This window comes from Camelus ferus, chromosome 18 (assembly GCF_009834535.1).
Source record: "Camelus ferus isolate YT-003-E chromosome 18, BCGSAC_Cfer_1.0, whole genome shotgun sequence".
NCBI classification, from domain to species: domain Eukaryota; kingdom Metazoa; phylum Chordata; class Mammalia; order Artiodactyla; family Camelidae; genus Camelus; species Camelus ferus.
In genome coordinates, this window is record NC_045713.1 from 28,298,064 (window position 1) to 28,319,059 (window position 20,996).

Genomic DNA, 20,996 nt, shown 5'->3' on the forward strand with positions numbered 1-20,996 from the left:
CCCCTCGCCGTGGAGTGCCCTCCCCTCCTCTTCAAGGCTCTCTTAACTCCCCGGCACCCACCCTTGTGCCTCTTTAGTTGCTCTCTTCTCAGGGAAGCCCCATCCTTGTTACACTCACCCCCTTGACTCTCACCAGTTCCCCCCCCCAAGGCTTGGGCAGCGAGGAAACCAACGTCTACGTTAGTGACAGTCGGCCCCAGCTGTGGGTTCGAGGCCTCTGCGGTTCCAGGTGAGGGGCTGAGCTGGACCACCCATCTGAGACCCAGATTAGGATTTTCTGCTTCAGGGGGAACTCACTCAGGGTGAAGGAGGGGGAAGGTCACTGTGGAAGTGACTCAGTGCCCACAGTAACAAAGAACCCATCATAAAATAGATAAACAGGTTCATACTGTATAGCACAGGGAACTACATTCAACATCTTGTAGTAACCTATAATGAAAAAGAATATGAAAAGGAATACATGTATGTTCGTGTATGACTGGGACACTGTGCTGTACACCAGAAATTGACACATTATAAACTGACGAGACTTCAATTAAAAAAGTATATACAAAAAAAAAAAAAAAAAACCACTCCCATGGGACCCAACTGCCTTCCTTCTCCCCGATTCAACCGCTCTTTGCTTCTGTACTTTCGTGATTTCCCCTAGATTTTACACTCCCGCGAGCAGGGTTTCCGCAGGAAGAGCTCGCATCTACCAGGTATGGAAAGCACTGGCCGAAGCACTTTATCTGCATTAACTCATTTAGTCCCCACAATGGCTCTGATGCTGCTTCTCTTACAACCTGCATCTTAATGATGCTGAAACTCAGGCACAGAGCTCCTGAGAGGCAGAGTCAGGTCTCCTTCCCCTTGACTCCCAGCACCAGAACAGTGCCCGGCACCTGACAGGTGCTCAGTAAATGTTTGTGGGCTGAATAACCAGACCAGTGAAGAAATGAGGCATGTCTCAGTTCCACCTGGAACGTTCCAGGGACCAAGTCGGTCACTGAAGGCCTAGTAGATAACATTCAGTGGGAAGGTCCCCCTGTAAATAAATGTGCCCCCCTTGAGGCTTTGTGTTGGCTGCATCAACTGGGTCCACTCCTTGTGGTTCGGGGGCAGTGGGCCCAGGACACCACCGATGGAATGCCTGCTGCCCCACCATCTCCTCCTCAAACTGCACCACCAAACCCTCAGCCCCGCAGCGGGCGGCTGGCAGGCCCTGCATCTCCCTGTGAATCATCACTTCATCGCTCTTCGAGCCGCCCAATGTTTGGAACTGCGTTGCCAGGCGACGAGCCAGACCTCCTCACTAGCACTGAGAATCCCTTCCAACAATAACAGCCAGGAGGAAAAAGGACCTGCTTCACGAGGCCTATTGACAACCAAGGATGTCCCTCTTGCCCTCTCTGCCCTCGCTCAAGATCAAAAGTGGGGAGAAATCAAAAGGAAACAATCCAGCTGATTATCTGGGCTTTACTCTCTCCACCACCTACCACTTTCCACCCCTCAAAAAGAGGAAAAAGAAGGCAATGATTAGGATTCCAGTGCTGAATAAATATCCATGGATAATCAGTTATATCTCATTAAAAGCAACGACAAATGAGAAATATTTCCTAATTAGCCGTATATTCTGTTTCAAAACAGGACCAGGCACCTGCACCTCCCCTTCAGAAAGTCATCGGCAACGTACAACAAAAGTTGTGCTAATGGCGAATAGAATGTTCTGTGTGTGCGTGATGTTTTCAGCTAGGAAAGACCACTGCTCCCACCACCACCTTGCAGTTAAAATGGGGCATCAGCGCTGGACATCAAAGACTGAGGCAGCAACAGCCCGCAGCTGCAGGAGGAAAGCAGGGGAGAGGTGGGTAGAGACAGGGCCAGAGCGCCCCCTGCTGGCTCCACGGCTGCTCTTCCCCCAACCAGCAGGGAGAAAGGCTGAGCCACTTTCCTGCAACTTCCAGCTCCCGAATAATCATATATTCAAACAGAGAGATTAATTCAAGAATATAAACTCATTTTCTAAAGAGGAAGCAAAAGGATATAAGCTGACATGAATAACAATAAATATCAACTGAAGGGATTTTCAGTAAGTTCCAGTAAAAGAGCACCAGTGAGCTACACATGCTGAATGTGACCGTCTCTGCAGTTATCAGGATGGGATCATTTATTCTGGTACACTGGACAGGTGTTTGCCCTTATGCACCCCATAGCTCCCCCCACCCCAGATGATCTTCACCGCAAGGCTGATGGAACCATACAGCTCCCAAATACACACACAAGAACAAGTGCCTTCTGGGATCTGCCATTTCGTTCAGATTCTTTTTTATCCTAAGTTTCATTCCCTGAACGATGCAGGAGGCAGGTGTTTAAAAAAACTGTCTAAAATAAAATGTGGTTCCTGGAAAATAGCTCCAGTGCCTCCTTCTCCTATTCAGGGTTTCTCCTTGTTGGCAGTGACGTCTGAGGCTGGATAAATTTCTGCTATGGAGCCTGGCCTGCACACTGTATGAGGTTTGGGAGCATCCCCACACCGGCTGTGACAGCCAAAAATGTCCCCAGACATTGCCAAATGTCCTCTGGGGGCTGGCATCGCCCCAAGCCGAGAACCACTGTCCCACGTGATCACCATCTTCCATTCTTGAGGCCACCAACCTCACAGCCAGAGCATAGAGATTCATCTCCTTTAAAGCAGAGGGAAGATTAAGGAGGTGCCATGTGAAGGCACCTTGAGGGGCCTCTGCAGGAGGGCTTGTTTCAGAAAAACGGGAAATCGGGTCTGTCCATTTGCAGTTCACAGGCAGGCCCAGGTACTGTTTCCAGGATGACCAGCCAGCAACGTGCCCTAAAACAGCACTTACCAGTCAGCGAGCATTTAATATGCCTTGCACTCTTCTGGGTATGTTTTTTCCATTTTTCTTACATAAACTATTTGTTGATGTAAGAAATTTACATAAACTATCTTGAGTATTTTTGTGTGTATTAATTCATTTAATCCTCATGACCCTATCAGATGGGTACTATTTGTAGCCCCATTTTTACAGAGATGAGAACACGGAGGCTTGGACAGGTTAAGTAACTTCCCACTGCTAGTCAGTGGAGGGAGGTGGCTGAGAACACAGCCAGCCCACCTGGGAGGATCGTCAGACAGCAGAACAGCAGCAGTGAGAGCAAAGACCAGGGCTGCGGCAGATGCCAGGTGCAGTTCCCACTAGCTGAGCACCTGAGTGCTCCCTACTCCTAAGGTCTGCAATCCTCCGAAAGCAAAGGACTTTCTCCCCAGGAGAGTCCCCACATGAGCACAAATACACGTAATTTTGCACACAATTGCAAGAGGCTTCTGAAATCTCTGAAACCATCTCCGGGCCTCCAGTGAAGCATCCAGACAACATACTCTAGGCTCTGTGCTAGACGCTTCACAGACCAACGAGGAGTCCTGCAAGCAGGTAACATTACCTCCACTTCGTGGTATGGAGTTCCACAAAAAGGAAATAGGAAACTGAGTTCAGAGAAATTAAGGCATTTGTCCAATCGAACAGCTCTTGAACAGCGGCACGGTGGTCTGCCTGACTCCGATGTTCCTTCCACCCCAAAAAGGCTGCCTTCACCACCCAGTTCATCCATGACCGCCCACACCAGGGCCATACAAAAATAAAGGATGCAGAAAGGACAGAAAGGATTTACACGTCTAATCTAGCGGCGCTGATGATGGAGGCCTGGCAGGGAGATGTAAGGCATCGGGCCACACCGAACTAAAAGCTGAAGGTGACAACCGCCTTTCACAAAGAAGGCTGATTCACCTTTACACATTCTGTAAGACGTCTTTTCAAAGCAGTCCCCAGGAGTCCGGGCACTCGCGCAAGTACCATCCTGCCTCTCGCCAACCCGGCCTGCTTCCTACATGGACCAACACCTGGCCCAGAGGAGCAGAAGCTATGAGCCAAATGTCAGAGCCCGGATGTGTACGGATACTAACTCCCACAGCCAAAGGTCACTCAAAGTCAACTCAACAGTTAACGCATTTGCAAAGGAGACAGTCAGCAAGCGGGGAGTGAAGACGCCTGCCTCCGACACCAGAACAGCTAACAAGCCAGGCGCCACGCTAGAAGCACCCAGACGTCGACAGCTTACTTGGCTCTGTAATGGCTGCAGAGGGGAACGTGAGCACCGGGACTCTCTTCCCAGAACAGATGGCTAGAAGCACAAGGAATCCTTGAGCGTGGTCTCCTCCACCCTACAATCGGGGCAACTGAGGCCCAGAGAGGTCAAGGGACCCTCCACTCCCGGGGCGTGAATGAGAACCAAGTGTTCCCAATCTTCCCCATCTCGTGTTCCTTCTACCAGCTGCCCCCTCCCTCCAGCAATAGGGGAAAGGGTGAAAATTCAGTCATTCATTCGCTCCAAGGGCAGCTCACAGTTCGGGGATTTTACTGCAGACCAAGCTAGAGATGCATCGGCGATGAAAACAGACCTGCACCAGCCCTCGGGGAACTTACTTTCAAATCCTCGGAGAGCCCTTTTATATTTGTCATGTGTGTTAGAACGAGAGTAAACACTTGTTCGTACGTTTGTTCATTCATTCCTTCAGCTAAAGTGTCTTGAGCAGCAAGTCCACGGCAGGCAGATTTCAGGCACCGGGATACACAGTGAGCAAGTAGGCAAGGCTCCTGCCCTCGGGGCGCTCACGTTCCAGCGGGGGAAGGAGAAATAGTGCACTCAGGCCATGGGGGCTTCAGAAACCTGGCGTCATATAAGAAGAGGGTGATGGAAGCAACTCTTTCAGGGAAGGAAAGCCTCTGGACCAGGGTCATTTCAACAGACCTGAATGCTTTCCTCTGAGGGCCAAGCATTCCAGAAGCAGTGGGTTTCCAGGAACAGCAAGGAGCGGGGGAGGGATGTGAATGCCGGCTCCCCCACAACTTCGCAGTAGGACCTTCACCCCACCTCTCTCGCCTCCGTTTCTCCAACTACAAGGCGAGGCCAACACTCCCACTTTGCAGAGATGCTGTGAAAATCAAGTGATAATATAGAGAAAGCCCAGTTCACAGCAGGGAAGTGAGGAGACGTCCAAAATACTCATCTTTGCCAGGCACCCCTTGAAGGATCATCTGGAATTGCCCCAGAGATGGGCCTGAACTGACGGATGGATCTGACATTGGCCAGCTGCCAGAGGTTGTCTGGAAAGAACCAGGAGAGGAACGTGAGACCAGTCTCCACAGTTCTAGGGGTTTTGGCTCTGACTACGGTTGAGAGCATGGGCCCTTGCGGCTATTGCACGGGCTTGAAACTATCCCCACAGAGGGTCTCCGGGAATGATTTCAGGAAGAAATGGCCTCCCTGGAGTGACGCCACTGCCTGACACCCACGTATGGCGAGGTGGACACTGGACATCGCACTGACCCTCTCACTGTCCCCGGTCCTCCGCCTGGCCGTCAGCCCCCCAGGCGATGACTGGACTCTGAAGAACTGCCACAGCAACGCTCATCACCTGCGGAAGCTTCTCGGCACGTGGGAAGGCTCCAACCCAGGACGCCGCCTGGGGCAGCGCTTGGGTTTTGTGCCTTCGCATGTCAGGCATTAAACCCTCAGAACAGCTCTGAGAAGCCAGTGTAAGTGTCTTCATTTTACAAATGAGGATACAGTGCCTTAGAGAGTCTGGAAAAAAGAGAAAGAGAAACCTAGCTGGGAAGTCCTGGAGCTGGGGCTTGACCCCAGGATGCTGGCTCCGTGTTACGGACCACCCACCCCCCAAAACCTCCCCGTCTCTGCTCTCTCCATAGCCCTCAGCATGTCTCTGAATTAGGGGTGTCAGTGCACCGTACTCAGGACACCAACTAGGGACTGTCAGCAGCTTGAGAGAGTGTGGACATCTGAGTCAACCCTGCTTTTGAGGGAGCACCACGTTAATATCTTACAGTGAGCACACGATGAAGCCCGAGGTCTACTGGAAGTCAAATCTCCCACCATCATGGGCTTCAAGATCTACTGGAAGTTGAATCTTTCGCCATCTTGGTGCTGACTGATGTGTCATTCTTTTAAAGGCTGCGCCCTGCCCCCTTCCCTCCTGTCCCAACTAGGGCGTACTTTCACACCCTGAGACCATGGTGGCCCCTCCTTTGACCTCTTTCCTGAGCCACACAGCTCCAAGAGCAACTGCTGGAGTCGTATCCCTCCCATTCTCCTTTGCCTCCCCAAGTCAGGCAGAACACCCCACAGGGGCCCTGAAACTAGAGGATGTCAGCCAACAACTCACACTGGGGACACAAATGTTAAAAGCATGAAGAAGGGCTGCCCCAGAGGGGACGCAAGGCCACCCAACCCCAAGGAGCCATTTTCAGGGCCTTAACGTAGCAAAATGCGTTAACGTGTTAGGACCTCAAGTTGGTGGAGGGCACAGACACTGGCAGCTGCCACACCCCTGGCAACACACTAACTCAGAACACAAAACGGTGATTTAGATCTAGCCCATAAACACAGCCTAACCTTGGCCCCCGTCCCACAACCAGACGTTTACCACAAAGGAGTACTTAAGCAGAACAAAATAATAATAGCCAAGAGTCCTTAGAACGCACTTACTAACAGCACTTCTCAACTCTTCCTTACAATGAAGGAAGAAAGTCACTGGAGTTGGGGGAAGCCTGGCTGGTGACCCACCCCGCCCCCAATAACCTAGTAAACTGTAAGTAAATCAAGCGTGGGACACTATGCAGCCGTCCCAGTAAACAGAGAATGCAGCCGCCACTCCAGTCTGCAAGGATCAGGCCCTCAGCCACTGCAGCCGCCCTGCTCTGGGCGCCCTGAGGACCCAGGATGGGCTCGAGGGCCTTTGGATACTGGCCCGAGATAAGACGCATATCTAAGGAAAAATTTCAATGAACTCGGATTCCTACATCTTCCCATACACAAAAAAGCACTAAAATCATTAACTTGAGATGTCTGTTTTTTGTGATTAGCAGTAATCTTTTGATGTTCAAGGACAAGTGTTTTTCCAGCAGAAAAAAAACCCCTATATGTCCTGGCTCCCTCCTCACCCCTTCGGAGCAGCTCCTCAGAGCCATCTGAGAGGCTGTCTCCTGGGCTGTCGTCCTCAACAGCCCATCCTTGCATAAAACTTCACCCACACCTGTGAGGTCATGTGTTTTTCTTCCGTCAACACGTTGAAGAGGATGATCAGGGGGATGAGGAAGACAAGGACGACTGGGATCTAATGTGAAGAAAGCTGAATACAAAATAAGCACTTTGTAACAGCTGACATTTATATGACTCTTAACTCTGATCCAAATACTTCTCTAAGCTCATCACTGCTCATCTTCACAAAAACCACACGAGATGAGTGTTCATCCTTATGTTTAGACAAGGAAGCAAGGCACTGGGAGGTTTAAGAACTTGAACCCTGGCAGCCTGATTTCCAAGCAGGCCCTCCTAATGCAGTTCCAACCAGGTACAACCCTGCACGCCCCACATCCAGAACTGCAACAACGGAAAGCACCTCTGAGGCAGATTTATGGCTGTTTTGGTTTGCTCACAACTGTTTTTACGACTCCCCTAAATAATTAATTTTTCATAATAGGCTTTTGTGTTTTCTTAAGTGCCAAAGCACCTGCAGGAAAGAGAAAGAAGTCATGTGGGGCTGGTCACACGTTTTCTCCTGGGCACTAAATAACAAGAATATACACTGCAAAAGCCCGGGACAAAATCTTCGCTATTTCGGAGACATCCAAGCGGGATGGGCTGCCAGGCAGAGGGCTTGTCAGTCCCCCCACCCACCCAGCACCCAGGAGTGAATACTTGAGCTCCGGCCTGATGACAGGGCCAAGGCAGCCACCCACACCCATTATTAAAAGGCTGGAAAGCCGCTTGGTGGGACATGAGGGAAACGTTCTCCACTTCGGGGAACAGGGCTGGGGTTCCTCTGCCAGCCTCTTCCAGGGTTTGTGAGAGCCGAGCACCCCTCTGGAGTGGACTCCTGGGTGCTCACGTGCTGGGATGCAATCCTCAACCTGAAGTCGGACAGCTCTTGGGACACCACTTCTGGGACACCCCGTGTCACGGAGTGAACTGCATGCCTCCAAAGCTCATAATATTTTGACTATATTTGGAGGTAGGGCCTTTAAAGAGGCAATTAAAGCGTTCTTATAAGAGGAAGAGTCACCAGCGATGCGTGCTCACAGAGAGAAGGCCATCAAGCCAAGGAAAGAGGCCTCACCAGAAACCAAGACCTTGCTCTTGGGGGACTTCCAGCCTCTGGAACTACGAATTTAATCAATTTCTGTTGTTTAAGCCACCGGTCTGTGGTATTTTGTTACAGCCACGCTAGCAAAGCAATACACCCCGGATACCCACGCACTCTCCCCCTCTTTTAATTTTTTTGCTGTGACACAAGAGATAGGGGCAAGATGGGGAGGGTACAAGTCAAAACCACCCACCACTGAAAACTTCTAAGTATTCCAATGTCTTGTCTGGAACATCCACAGGGCAGGCAACAGTGCTGTTCCCTGAAGATTCCCTGAAATTTACAGCCACCTCAGAAAATGGCACCCCCCCATTACACACACACACACACACACACACACACACACACACACACACTCATCCTCCACAAACCACATTACTACAGAGTAACAAGGGTCAAAATGTGGACTTTGCAGTGACATTTTTCTTCAGAGATGCAAGTTGTAAGCTCTGGATATGTCTCCACTTGCCCAAGATACTAAAAATGATAAAATCAGATTTACATTTTTAGAACAGTATATGAGTAAAGACAAGAAAAACAGCCTAAAGCCCTGTTACCAACAAAACTCGGTGTGTCTGGAGGAATGTCCTTAGTGAAAACACACGGGCAGGGCCAGCACCTTCCCAAAAGTCAAAGTGGCTGAGGGAGCCCCACAGACCATGATCTCTGTCCGCCCCAAAGAGCAGCTGACAAAGCAAATCGTGGCTACATGAGATGGGGGGACCTCATGCCAGGGTGCAGGAAACCTACCTGGACGCACAACACTGGGTGGCTGGGTACCGGGGCGGGGGGGGGGGGGGCTAGGGGCGGGGTGGAGGGGAGGGACAGGGAGATGCCTGCATCCCTACAAATGATGCCCAGGACAAGGCACCTGTGAAAGCTGGCCTTCACGTCCTCAATCTTGGGGTCAACGTCCTTTTCAAAACAAACTTAAATAAGGTAAAAGCTGGTGTTCTTTAGAGTAGACGCACCTGGGAGCCAGAGTAAAGCCTCATCCCGCTGCGTCAGGGTGTGACCGACACACAAGGAGGCAGCGCTGTAGATGCTGGGAAGATGAGGCATTAAATAGCAGTGAGCCAGAGGAGAGGAGCCCTGCCCTTCTCCAATCCTGCTGGTTGCTCAGGAAAAACACCTGGGTTTAGCACTGAGCTCTCAACACCTTTCTAATGCTGGGACAGGCAGCAACATCCAGGCTGACAATAAAACTTTTTCCTTCACACCGTCTTTATTTTCACAGTTACCTGTTATTTAAGCCAACTAACAGTGGCTCTCCAGTTACAGTAATCATATAAAGTTCCCTTTCTAAATGAAGGCATTCAGGTTTTTTAAGTGCACCCATTTAGGAAAAAAAAGTCAGGGTCAGTAACGGTAACGGTACTGTGGGGAGTAAGTAACTGAAACCCAGCGAGCTGAGTGCTCTTCCGGCCCGTGTACCCCACGTGCTGGGGATCCTTAAACTTCTGCTCAGCTGAGCCCGAGGCTGAGAAGCACCGCCATAAACCACACGCTTTCATTACACACAGTGAGACCAGTCAGTGCCAACACCCCAGCCTCACAGCGCCCACCCATCTCCTTCCTCACCCTTGAATTAGAACACTGGCTGCCCCCAACCTCCACTCTTCCTTCTGCAGCCATGAAAACCCTAACTTTTTTTTGAGGAGGGGCCAGGATACATTGCCTCCTTAGCAGCCAGGGGAGGCCTTGGAACTGATGTTGGCCACATGAGTAGGAAACTCTGTGCACCTTCTAGGAAGGGTCCTTACAGATGCCGGGGCTGGGGTTGGGGTGGAGCGGGGTCAGCTTTTTTGTACCGTGAACCCATTCTGCAGTCTGTGAAGCCATGGGCCTCCTCTCAGAAACAGTTTCAAAATACATAAAATAATGGGGTGCATATGATTCAGTGGTAGAGTGTGTGCTTAGCATGTATGAGGTTCTGGGTTCGATCCCCACTACCGCCATTAAAAAAAAAAGCAAAACTAAAATACATAAAACACCCAAGATTACAAAGGAAACTGATTAGATTGAAACATAATGATCAAAATGTACAAAATAAAAGTCAGAGTAATACATAGGATTCTTTATTAACACATTAAAAAACTACTGTATTTTCCAGCATAAATGACATTATGAGATTTTTTTTGTATCACCGTTGTTAAAGGTGCCTGTGACCTCTATCAGTGACAAAGTCACCCATTTTGCTAAGACCACCGAGGTTTCCGTGGTTAATTACCTTCATAATTAAAGAAAACGCAACCTAAGTGTCCATCAGCAGATGCATGAACAAAGATGCGGTGTGTATATATAACGGAATACAACTCAACCATAAAAAATAATGAAATTTTGCCACTTGCAACAACATGGAGGGACGTACAGGGTATTTGCTTAGTGAAATAAATCAGATGGAGAAAGGCAAATACTGTATGTTATCACTTATATGGTGGAAGCTTAACAATAAAACAAACAAATGAATATAACAAAACAGAAACAGACTCAGACATAAAGAACAGGAGGAGAGTGTGTAGCTCAGTGGTAGAGTGTGTGCTCAGCATGCACAAGGTCCTGGGTTCAATCCCCAGCACCTCCATTAAAAATATGAAACCTAACTAACCCCCCCAAAAAGACAAAACAGATATAGACAACAAACTTGTGGTTATCAGCGGGGAGAGAGAAGGGGGAGGGACAAGATGGGGGGAGGGTAAGAGGTACACACTTCTGTGTAAAATAAACTACAAAGAGATATAGTGCAGTACAGGGAATACAGCCAGTACATTAGAATAACTTTATATGAAGTATAATCTATAAAAATTTTGAATCACTATGTTACATACCTGACATTAATAGACTGGTAAACAACTACAATTCAATTTTAAAAATAATTAAAACAACAAAAATGAAGGAAATACTAAATTTCAGTCAGAGGCTAGAGAAAAAAGCTCTAATTTCTTTCCCTATACAGGTTTCAGACCCCTGAATCCTACCAATGGAAATGGAGGAAGCCTCTCCTTTAACCCCTCCTTCCTCCTGATACCTGGGATGAGAATGGGATGGCTGGAAATAAGCAGCCGTTTTGGAGTATGAGGCAAAAATACAAGGAGCCCTGATCTCTGATGACCATGGAACCACATACCAGCCCCAATCTATCCACATCTGGACAGAGAGATGAATTTCTATCACACTAAGCTACTGTTGGTTGGTTTATTCTTTATAACATAAAGCCACTCAAACCTAATCTTATTTGTTATATTTCTAATACTTTTGCTGAGTGGTGAGGTTGCAAACAGTTTGAACCAAATCATTAGCAACCTTCATTTATCTTTCAGAAAAGCATTCTTCCTTACTTACAAAAGTGATTCCTCCAGAGCTACAAAGGAAACCCAACTACAAAGCTCCTCTGTAGCTGACAGCCTTGGAGGAGGCAAACCGCGAAACCTTGAATAACAGAAGTTTCCCTCTGCCTCAGTGCTGCTCCACCTCTGAAGCACGGCCTTTAGAACATGCACACGCCCAAGTATTAACCTTAACAGCTCAGAAATCTTACGACCACACACCACACTTCAAGTCCACAATCAGGTACACACACACCCGACTTTATCTCACACTCCGTGAAGTCCACGGTCACGGAGGAGCAGGCACAAAGCCACTGCTGTGATGTGCAGGGCCCAAGAGTCATCCCAGTGTTGGCAGAAGCCACTCAGAAAGTACTTACTAACTGTCATCGACTCTGGCGCGGAGGCAGAAGGTAGCAAGCTGCTCAGAGGACTTCCTTGGCCTGGAGGACTTGTTTCCACACTGCAAAAGGCAGCAGAGGGAAGTTACACTCAGCCAGTTAAAACACACAACCTCACCATTCAAACAGATGCTAAGCTCATTCAGGTTTCCCGACGAGCAGGAAGAAAAGGCAGCCCTTTGAAATTAGTCAATCCTTCATTATTTGTGGATTCCGTATTTACAAATTCACCTCCTCCCTAAAGTTTACTTGTTATCCCAAAACTCAATGCTCTCGGTGCTAACACGGTCACCAGGACCATGTGCAGAGTGGTCAAAAACCTGAGTCACTGGACGTATGTGCTCCCAGCCCCCATCAGACAAGAGGAGTTCTGCCTCCTCCTTTCCACTCTCATTCTGTAAGCGTGTCCTTCTGGCGGGCTATTCAGTGCCATGTTTTTCACATTCCTGTCTTTTTGTTGGTGATTTTTGCATCTACAACGGCCCCAAGCGCAGTGCTGAGGGGCTGTCTGGCACTCCTAAATGGAGACTGTGATGCGCCTTGTGGAGAAAATTTGTGTGAGGTCACCTTTGTTCAGGTGTTATTGGCCCCAAGTCCAATGATTCAACAATGTATGTGAAACAAGGTGTCTTTAAACAGGAACAGACATAAAACAAAGGTATGGACTGATCCCTTGACAAAAACGGTGTGACCAGATACGCCCAGGAACCTAGGAGCAATGGTTCTGTCTTCGAGGAGACTTTATAGAACATACTGCTGCAAATAACAGGAGGTGACTGTGTATTTACAAAGGATTTGCAACGCAGGAAAATAGCACTTAACATCTTTCATGTAAACAATAGGACCATAATCTGGTTACCACACCCACACTAGGAGGAAAAGGACCAAAAACATCCTCAGTGAAGTGGAGCTGGGGTTGAGAGCAGTGTTTGTTCGTGTACTGCTGCATTTGCAAAATTTTCTAAAATAAACAGCAGTAAGGACTCAGCGTCCTGGCTGGAGCTGGCAACACCGATCCCTCCCAGCACTGCACTGACTGGCACACAGCGCCATTTTCAGAGAGCAGAGTCCAGTCTACTCAGGGTGACAGCGTAACACCAGCGTGGCTGGAGGTGATCAGTGACCCCACCCTGGAGCCAAGGTTGAAAATGCAGGCTTGCTGCGTCCCTGGACAGCAAATTAAAACCACACAGAGAAAGAAGGAACAACTGTTAAGGGCAACAGGGATGGCAGTGGCACCAGGGACTCTTCAGCGTCCATCTCAGCTGTGCCACCAAACGTCCAGTGACTCTGGACCACACAGCTTTCCCTTGAGATACTTACATCTGAATAAAAGAAAACCAACGTGGTGCTTACTACTGAATGTCCAACAAAGCACCTCATGATATCTAAGCGGCGTAAATATTATATAATATTAAAACTGCAAATTATAATGTTTAAATTGTTCAATTGTTTATTACTATCAAATATGAAAATCAAGCAACTTATGATCGAGGAGGTACCCAGATATGGCCCCACAAGTGGGAAAAGTAAAGGTGGTACGCAGATGAGGTGTGACAAACAGCACGCCTCATACCATTTCACATTCTGGGATGTAAGGCCAAGCCTGAACTGAATTAAGGTGAAGCGAGGCCTCATCCTTCAGCCCCAGCAGGGGCCCGCCTATCTTTAAAAAAGAATGAAGTGCAGAGTTGGGAAGAGAACAGTTCAACCCCAGAGGCAGCTGGGTTTCTGAACACTAACCTGTACCGAGGTCCAGGCTCGGGGAGAACGTGGTCCTCAGGTCCCGCCCCATTCTCCAGGCTCCCGAGGGGGGCATCTGTGCACAGACGGCAATTAGCAGAGACAAAGTCAGGTTTCTGTTCCCATTTCATTTTCTCCATGAGACAAGGACACCGTGCCGACACTGGCTCACCTGCTAAACCAGCTGAATTACAAATGTTTCCCCATCTGTAGGCTGGATTTTAACCTGCTACCTATTTCATTTCTTTCGGTCATAATCTCAGATTTGGCATCAGACACTGCCTGGAGGCCCTATACTCCCACTCAACCTTTTTTTCACTGACATGTCACTGACACACAATACTGTTAGTTTCAGGTGTACAGCATAGTGATTCAATATTTACACGTATTACAAACTGGTCACCACAGTAAGTCTAGCAACCATCTGTCACTGTACAAAGTTATTACAATGTTATTGACTATGTTCCCTATGCTGTACGTTATATACCCATGACTTATTTATTAACCTTTTTGATCTTGAGCCACATGGAATTATGCGTGAAGTCCGTATCCAGAGCCAACTTCAGAATCAGGGAGTAATAAATTTGCTCTGTTGGACCCAACAGCTCCTGCCTGCAGTGGCTGGAGATGGACACAAGAGGGCAGCACTGTCCAACTGCTGCCAGCGTCTGCTCTGTCAAAACCAAGCGATGGCTGCTTTCTAAAGAGCCGCTTGCTCTGCCTGGAGTGGCCTGCGAGAAAGGCATCTGGAAGAAGTGAGGCCATAAATCATCTCTAGAAACAACAGGCGAGAGGCACTAAAGACTTTCACAAATGTATCAGCTGCTGTTCAAGTCTCTTTCCAGGAAAAAGTGCAAATCCATGCCCTGGGGCTGGATGGTGACATTAAGGCCAATATCGCCCAGGAGGACACCTGCATGTCGGAGAAGCTTCTGGCTGTCAACGCCCACCACCAGGCTTGCAGCAGGGACAGGGAACACAGGGAGAGAAGGGCGCACGTTCCCCCTCCCATGCCATCTGTCCTGTGACCTCCTCCACATCACTCCTTCCTGTTTACACCTGGTCTCGTCCTGCTCAAGATGCCCCAGCTCTTAAGGAGCTGAACAAAGAGAATCCTAAGGGGAAAAATGTTTTACCACCTTCTCTTCTACCCTGCTGTCCCCGCCAAGCTATTTCACTCACTCCTCCCTCTTTTAAGAAGACCGAAGGGGAACGAGAAAGTATCCTCCTCTCTACCTCCTCGCTCCCTAGAATCAGGGCGAGTTTAGGATGCAGGCTCTGCCCACTTGCTTGGGTTCAAGTCTCTGCTTCCCAACTTCAATTCAGTAAAGTTACCCAGCCTCTTTGTGACTCAGTTTCCTCATCTCTGGAATGGGCTGACACTGGTGCCTACTATAATTTTAATAACACCCACCACACAACTAAATTTCACATTCAGACACACATACACTTCAGAGAGAGCATGCAATGAGTGGGGGCCGGCGTCAGCTCACTCTGCAGCCACGCCTGGTACCACAGCACTCCTCCTCCTCCTCCCAGGCAGTGGGATTGCTCTCAAAGGACCCCAAGGAACTCTTCCCTCGGTGCCCCTCCCGCCTTCTCCTAGGAGCTCTCTGCTCTCAGCTTTCATAACACTATGGTCCTCCTCTGCCCACTGACTTTTTCTCTGATTCCTGTGTGAAGGTGTCTCCACACGGCTCCACGGCCTCTGACCTCCTTTGCAAAGCTGGCAAGGTCCCGGCTCCAGCTCTTACCTCCATGAAGAGGACAATTCTCAAGCCCTCACCTCTGGCTAGGCCCTCAACCTTGAACTCCATCCCCACATTTCTAACTGCCCACCAGAAAGCTCTCCTGGGATACCCTACTGGGCCTACCAGCTGATCATGACCTTCCAAACTGCTCCCACTGGGCTGTAACCTCAGAAAACCATGGTACCCACCCTCCCTCACATCCCAGAGCTGGCTGGGGTCCAAGACTCATCAGTTCCACGCAGTCATCTCCCAATCCATGCTCCCCAGCTGCTTGCACTGCCCCCGTAGTTCAAGGGCTCACTATCCTGCAGGGGTCTTCTGCAGCAGGTCCCCTCAGCCCTGTCTCAGCCTCTAATCTGACTCACACACGGCTCCCTAAGGCAGAGACGAGGACTCCAATGTACACAACAGAAGTCCATGGCTGGAGTAAAGGCCGACATCACCCACCAGCATTCCAGATACCACACCTACTCGGCCCAGGTGGATTTCCCACTGGAATACATGACCGTGACCCCATGACAGCTGTGGTGGGCCCGATGCACTGGGGCCACAGAGCAATCACAGGGACAGCCCACGTCACTCACCCTTGAAGTCCTCTCTTCCTTTGTCCCCAACCAGATGTCATTTTTCCAACTGCCAGATGTCTGTCTGCTCCCTTCAGCCTGCTCACACCCCCACCCCTGGATTGATGTGCTCACCTGAACCCCAGCTCCGGACCTGGCTCTGGCCAGGGTCAGGGTCACACTGGAATCAAGGAAGGCGTGGTCCTGCCCTCATGGACCTCACAGACTAGTGGAGGGGCAGGTATTATCAAGTAGTTACACAAATTCACGATTATAGATAACAAACAGGGGTCAGAGCAACGGAAACAGGTTTACCAGGATTATAACAGTGTGAAACTCCAGGCCTGGCTGGCTTCTCTAAGACGGCGACCTTGGGGCTGCACCCTAAAGGCAGAAGGAAGGAAGTGGAAGCAGATGGCGCAGGAGGGGCAGCGGGCAGAGGGGAAATGGGAGGAGGTGAGGCTGTGGGGTGAGTGGGGCAGGGAGGATTCCGGATTTTACCCTAGGTAGTGTGGAACGGTCTGCAGCAGGAGCATGATGCAATCGGATTTACATTCTGAAAAATCACTCTGGCCGCTGAAAGAACGATGCAGGGCTAGGGGACAGGGATAAAGAGCTACTGAGAAGCTATTTTGCAACAGCCCAGTGACAGATAAGGAGCAGTCAGAAGAGGGTGGTCGAAGCATTCAGATGAAACTTCGGCCACCCATCCTCCTCCTTTACATCAGGTGATTAAAATGTCCCTGTCCCCTCCCTGCCTGCCACACTCCCAGTGGACTCGCCTTTTGATCCCCCAAAGCTTGGCAGTGACCCAACTCCAGACCCAATGGCAGGACGAGGAGAAGCTGGAGCATGTTGAGCCTGATCGGGAGAGGAAGGGGCCAAGGACCTGGGGTGTCCAGTGAACTGAAGCAGACCCTCAGAAACGGGTTCTGCATTTGCTCAGACCCAGCACTGACCACAGGACCCCCCGGCGAGGAGCAGTAGCACCTGCCCGCACACAGCGAGCAAGGATGGGTGTTCTGTTCTCCTCCGTTTAGGACTCGCAGTTGAAAGAAACTTTGGGGGCTTTTTCTCCCTGCAGCGTCGAACAGGTGTTGGTGAAGGTGTTCTGCTCTGTTGCAGGCAATGACGTGCCCGGAGGAATGACTGTATCTAATCCTCCACCTACTTGTCAGGGCCTGGGGATACCCCAGGCTGGTATCTCCCTTCTCTGAGCCCCTCCTTAACTCCAGAAAGGCAGCCCAAAGTATGGCGCCCTTAAACCTTAGGGGTGCCTCTTCCAGGGTTAAGAAGGATAATATCCTGTGTTCAGGGTCCCCTTCTCTGCCACCTTCCCCTTCCCCAGACTTGGCTACCAAAGCATCCATCCTTCCCCACCACAGACTCCCTCCCTTTTTATTTTTAATCCCCTCCCACTTTCTATAAATACCCCCAGGTTAAAGAAAGGAAATGGCTCCCAGGCCAGAATAAGAAAGACGATGTGAATGTCACTAAAGCAGGCGAACATCAATCAGAAGGGACACTAGTCAGCAGTGGAGTGAAAGGAAAGGAGTCTTAGAGAGAAATGCTGGCAGGTCCGCCCAGGGCTGCCCCAGGAGGGACTGGCCCGGCAGCCTGGCCACCTCAGCACCACCTGGCCCGCTAGCCTCCAGGGAGATGCGGCACCAGCCCAGGAGGGACTCGCTGTGATTGGGCATTCCAACCAGGCCACGGCTTCCCCCAGCTCTGATTCCAGTATCCTCCTGCAGCCCGAACAACGCAACTTCCCAGGAATATTCCCACCCACAGAGGGTCTACCCCTCAGGCCGTCACAACTGCCGAGACACTTGGTGACTCTGTGACTGTAGTAAATTAAAAAGCAGCAGACCGGCTCACACACAGCGCCGCTGGTGAGGACAATCAAGATCAGCCGGAGCCGGGGGTCCAGCGACAGTGACAAGGTGGAGCCTCTGGGTCTGCGAGGCTGACCGGCAGGGGCAGGGCCAGGGGAAATCTGCCGGGGGACGGGAAGGGGCGAGTGCCTCCTCTCCAGGATCCCGGAGGTCGGCCAGAAGCTGCTTCCCCTGGAGACACTGGTCTAGGGGAAGCCCAGAGAGGGAGGAAGAATGCTGGGTTCTGTGACCAAATCCCAACATGAATGGCAAACAGCAATGCCCCAGGAGCAGCCAGCCACCAACCCCAAGGGTCTGGTCGTCAGAGGACCCCGGCTGAGAAGTGAAGGGGCCACAGAGCGAACGGTGCACGCACCTGACGTGACAGCCCAGCGACAGCTCATCACCCAACTGAAAGGCTCGTCGGTGGGGCGCGGGATGAGCTGGGTGGGGAACTGCATCCCAACCTGGATCCCAGGAACAAGCCCTGGAAACCCTCCAGGCGTCCCAGACACATGCAAGGACCACCTCCTCTCTGCCAAGCCCCACCCCCTCAGACACCTGGCCTGGGTCTGCACTGCTGCTGAACATGCCAGGGCGAGGTGACCACCCCCTCAGCCCATGGTGCCTGGACCAGGGCTGGTCACCCAAATGGGAGGAGCTGCAGGGGCTGGCCCAGCCAGCAGACACGAGCTGGGCCCACCAGACCATCCCTCTCTGGGATTTCAGCTGGGACCAGACAGAAGGTCTGACTGGATGGAAGGTCACAGGGCTGAGGCCTGGTGTTGGCATCGCAGCCGAGAACGGGCCAAAATGGGAGGGGGAGAAAGACGGGGCAGCAAAGACAGACTGAAGAGAGAGGAGATGGGGGAAGGGCCCCCCAGGGAGGTGTGCGGGTGCAGAACGAGAAAGATGGCAGCACCTCACCAGCCCAAGAGTCCTTCCATCCCGATGTCCCAGCTTCCAGCCCACAGGCGCAACCACAAGATGTCAACTCACTTCTGCAACGCGAGCCACGTGCTCCCACGGGGCCTTGGCCTGTGCCTGCACCGTTTCCCCAGTTAACCCAGGGACCTTCACCCCAAGCCTAAGAGGGAGACGGTATGATAATAAGCACCCCTTCCCCGTGGTCTGTGGTCAAGAGTGGGTGAGCTAACCAGATCAATCCCCTTACGGTCTTGGATTCACTTTAAGGGCTTGATAAGTGCTGGTGGTCATTATGACCACCATCTATACTGTCCAGAAGAGGAGACCAGCCCAGTGGACACAGTCACTTAGCCCCGAGCTCTCATCAGTCCTCAGTTTGAGCCTGGAATACCGCCTCGCAGAGCAGTAACCCGCCCCCTCACACCATTTCTAGAGTTGCCCACCCCCCAGGCTGCTGCTGGGCCACGTGCCCACCCTGCCTCTGGCTCCGGCTAGTTTCAGTGGCTTTCTGTTCCTCACACAGTGACAAGAACAACAGTCCATCATCCGGTTCAGAACATCAACAGCTTCCTGGGCAGTCCTGTGGGCCCCCGTCCACGGTTTCCTAAGCATGGGTCTGGGAGGGTGAGAAGGGCCCCCACATAGGGGGCCGAGACCTCGCTGACACGGTGGTATTCGGGGCATTGACAGTGACCCAGCACTTCACTGTGCCAGGCACGGTGCACACCCACCCCACTGGGTGAGAGGGGCTCATTCACACCTCCAACCCCCTGCCCCACCCCACCCAATAACCGGCTCTAGCTAAAGAAAAGAAATAGCAAACCACATGCGAGTCTGCTCAACCACAGGGAATGGATCAGAAATGCTTACGCACTCTAAAGGCAGGTTGTAAAACAAGCTACTCCCTGACGCCCCAGCACCCGGCTGGAAAGGGTGCAAGGCCCTTTAGAGCTATGGGGTCTGTGACCTTCTCCCTTCTCCTAAGAGGCAAAAATAATGGTGGCCATTTGTATAGCTCGTACATGACCAAGTTTAACAAACCACTGGCGAGGGAAAAAACAGGCCTGGTGGCTCCCTGGTGATGTGTCAGCTGGTTCAGCCCAACACCCGCTCAGGCAAGAGCACCTCAAAATAGCCTGGCTCAGCAAGGGGAGAAGACGAACCCTCTGTCACTTCTGATCTCAACCAGACCCTCCTGCCCTGAGCCCCGGCCTCCTTGCTCACTCACCCCTGCCCTCCAGAGGTAGCCCAGACACCCCTGCTGGCTCTCGGAGCCGAGCTCGGACGGGAGGCAGGAAGTAATCAGGAGACACCTACCTGCAGGGCCATAGGAGCCCGCTGCGCTGACCGGGAAGAGGATGTCAGCGTAGCCGTGCAGCACCTGCAGCGGGGCCCAGCTGTGCATCTGGGAGAGGCAGGTGTTGCCATCCAGCGGCCTAGGGTGAGACAACACAGTTGCGTGAGGGGCCAAGAGCCACTAAGGGCCCCCATCACCATGAGCCTCTGCTGGGCCTCCAGAAGTCCCCTCTTGGGAACCAGCCAGGCTGTGACGAGGCTGAGAACAGGAGCTGGCCTGGGCCGGGAGTCAGGGGCGTGTGGTCTGGAGCCAGATCTGCACCCACTCTTTCAGCCAGTGTCTACCAAGCACCTGCTCCATACCAGGCGGTGTGCTCACATACATTATGTGCTGAAAAAGAACCAGCAAACAGGGTACATCCTGCCCTTGTGGAGCTTAAAGTCTGCTGGGGGATGTGGGCAGGAATCACACAAAGGGTGTGAAACGGCAGCTCAGATCCGTGGAGCTGGCGGAGAAGGTCCACGTGCTCCAGGAAGGAAGCGCCGTGCACTCCGGGTTCTGAACTGACGTCAGCCACGTGACCCTGGGCAGGCGGACTTCGCCTCACTGGTTCTCAAGCCCTCGTGAGTAAAAGCGGAGCATCAGATCAGGTCGTGTCTGGCTCCCTTCCGAGAAAGGGGGTCAGCTCGAAGGTTAACCAGGCTCATATGATCTGTTGAACCGTCACCTCATCCACCAAGTACAAAACCAACCTGTACGATCTTCGCAATGCAGGGCTGGCTCAGTTCAATTTGTCTGAGAAATTATTTGCCCGTTGAGCATTTGCCTCTGGGCAATTAGGCAACACTAATAAAGACCAGGAAGCACTTGTACAATACTCTCAAGTTTATAAAATGATT

General features: G+C 51.2%; 1 protein-coding gene across 3 annotated transcripts in view; it reads right to left on the reverse strand.

Moving 5' to 3' along the window:
• The window catches only part of SNX29 (sorting nexin 29), a 587,367-nt gene that overhangs the window by 391,812 nt on the left and 174,559 nt on the right, over positions 1–20,996 (reverse strand). For all 3 annotated transcript variants that reach the window (XM_032460769.1, XM_006190981.3, XM_032460771.1), the window contains 3 exons: positions 20,118–20,236; positions 13,686–13,761; positions 11,922–12,004 (listed from right to left, as the gene is read on the reverse strand). In XM_032460769.1, coding sequence (XP_032316660.1) covers positions 11,922–12,004; positions 13,686–13,761; positions 20,118–20,236 — 278 coding nt within the window. The remainder of the gene's footprint in view (positions 1–11,921; positions 12,005–13,685; positions 13,762–20,117; positions 20,237–20,996) is intronic.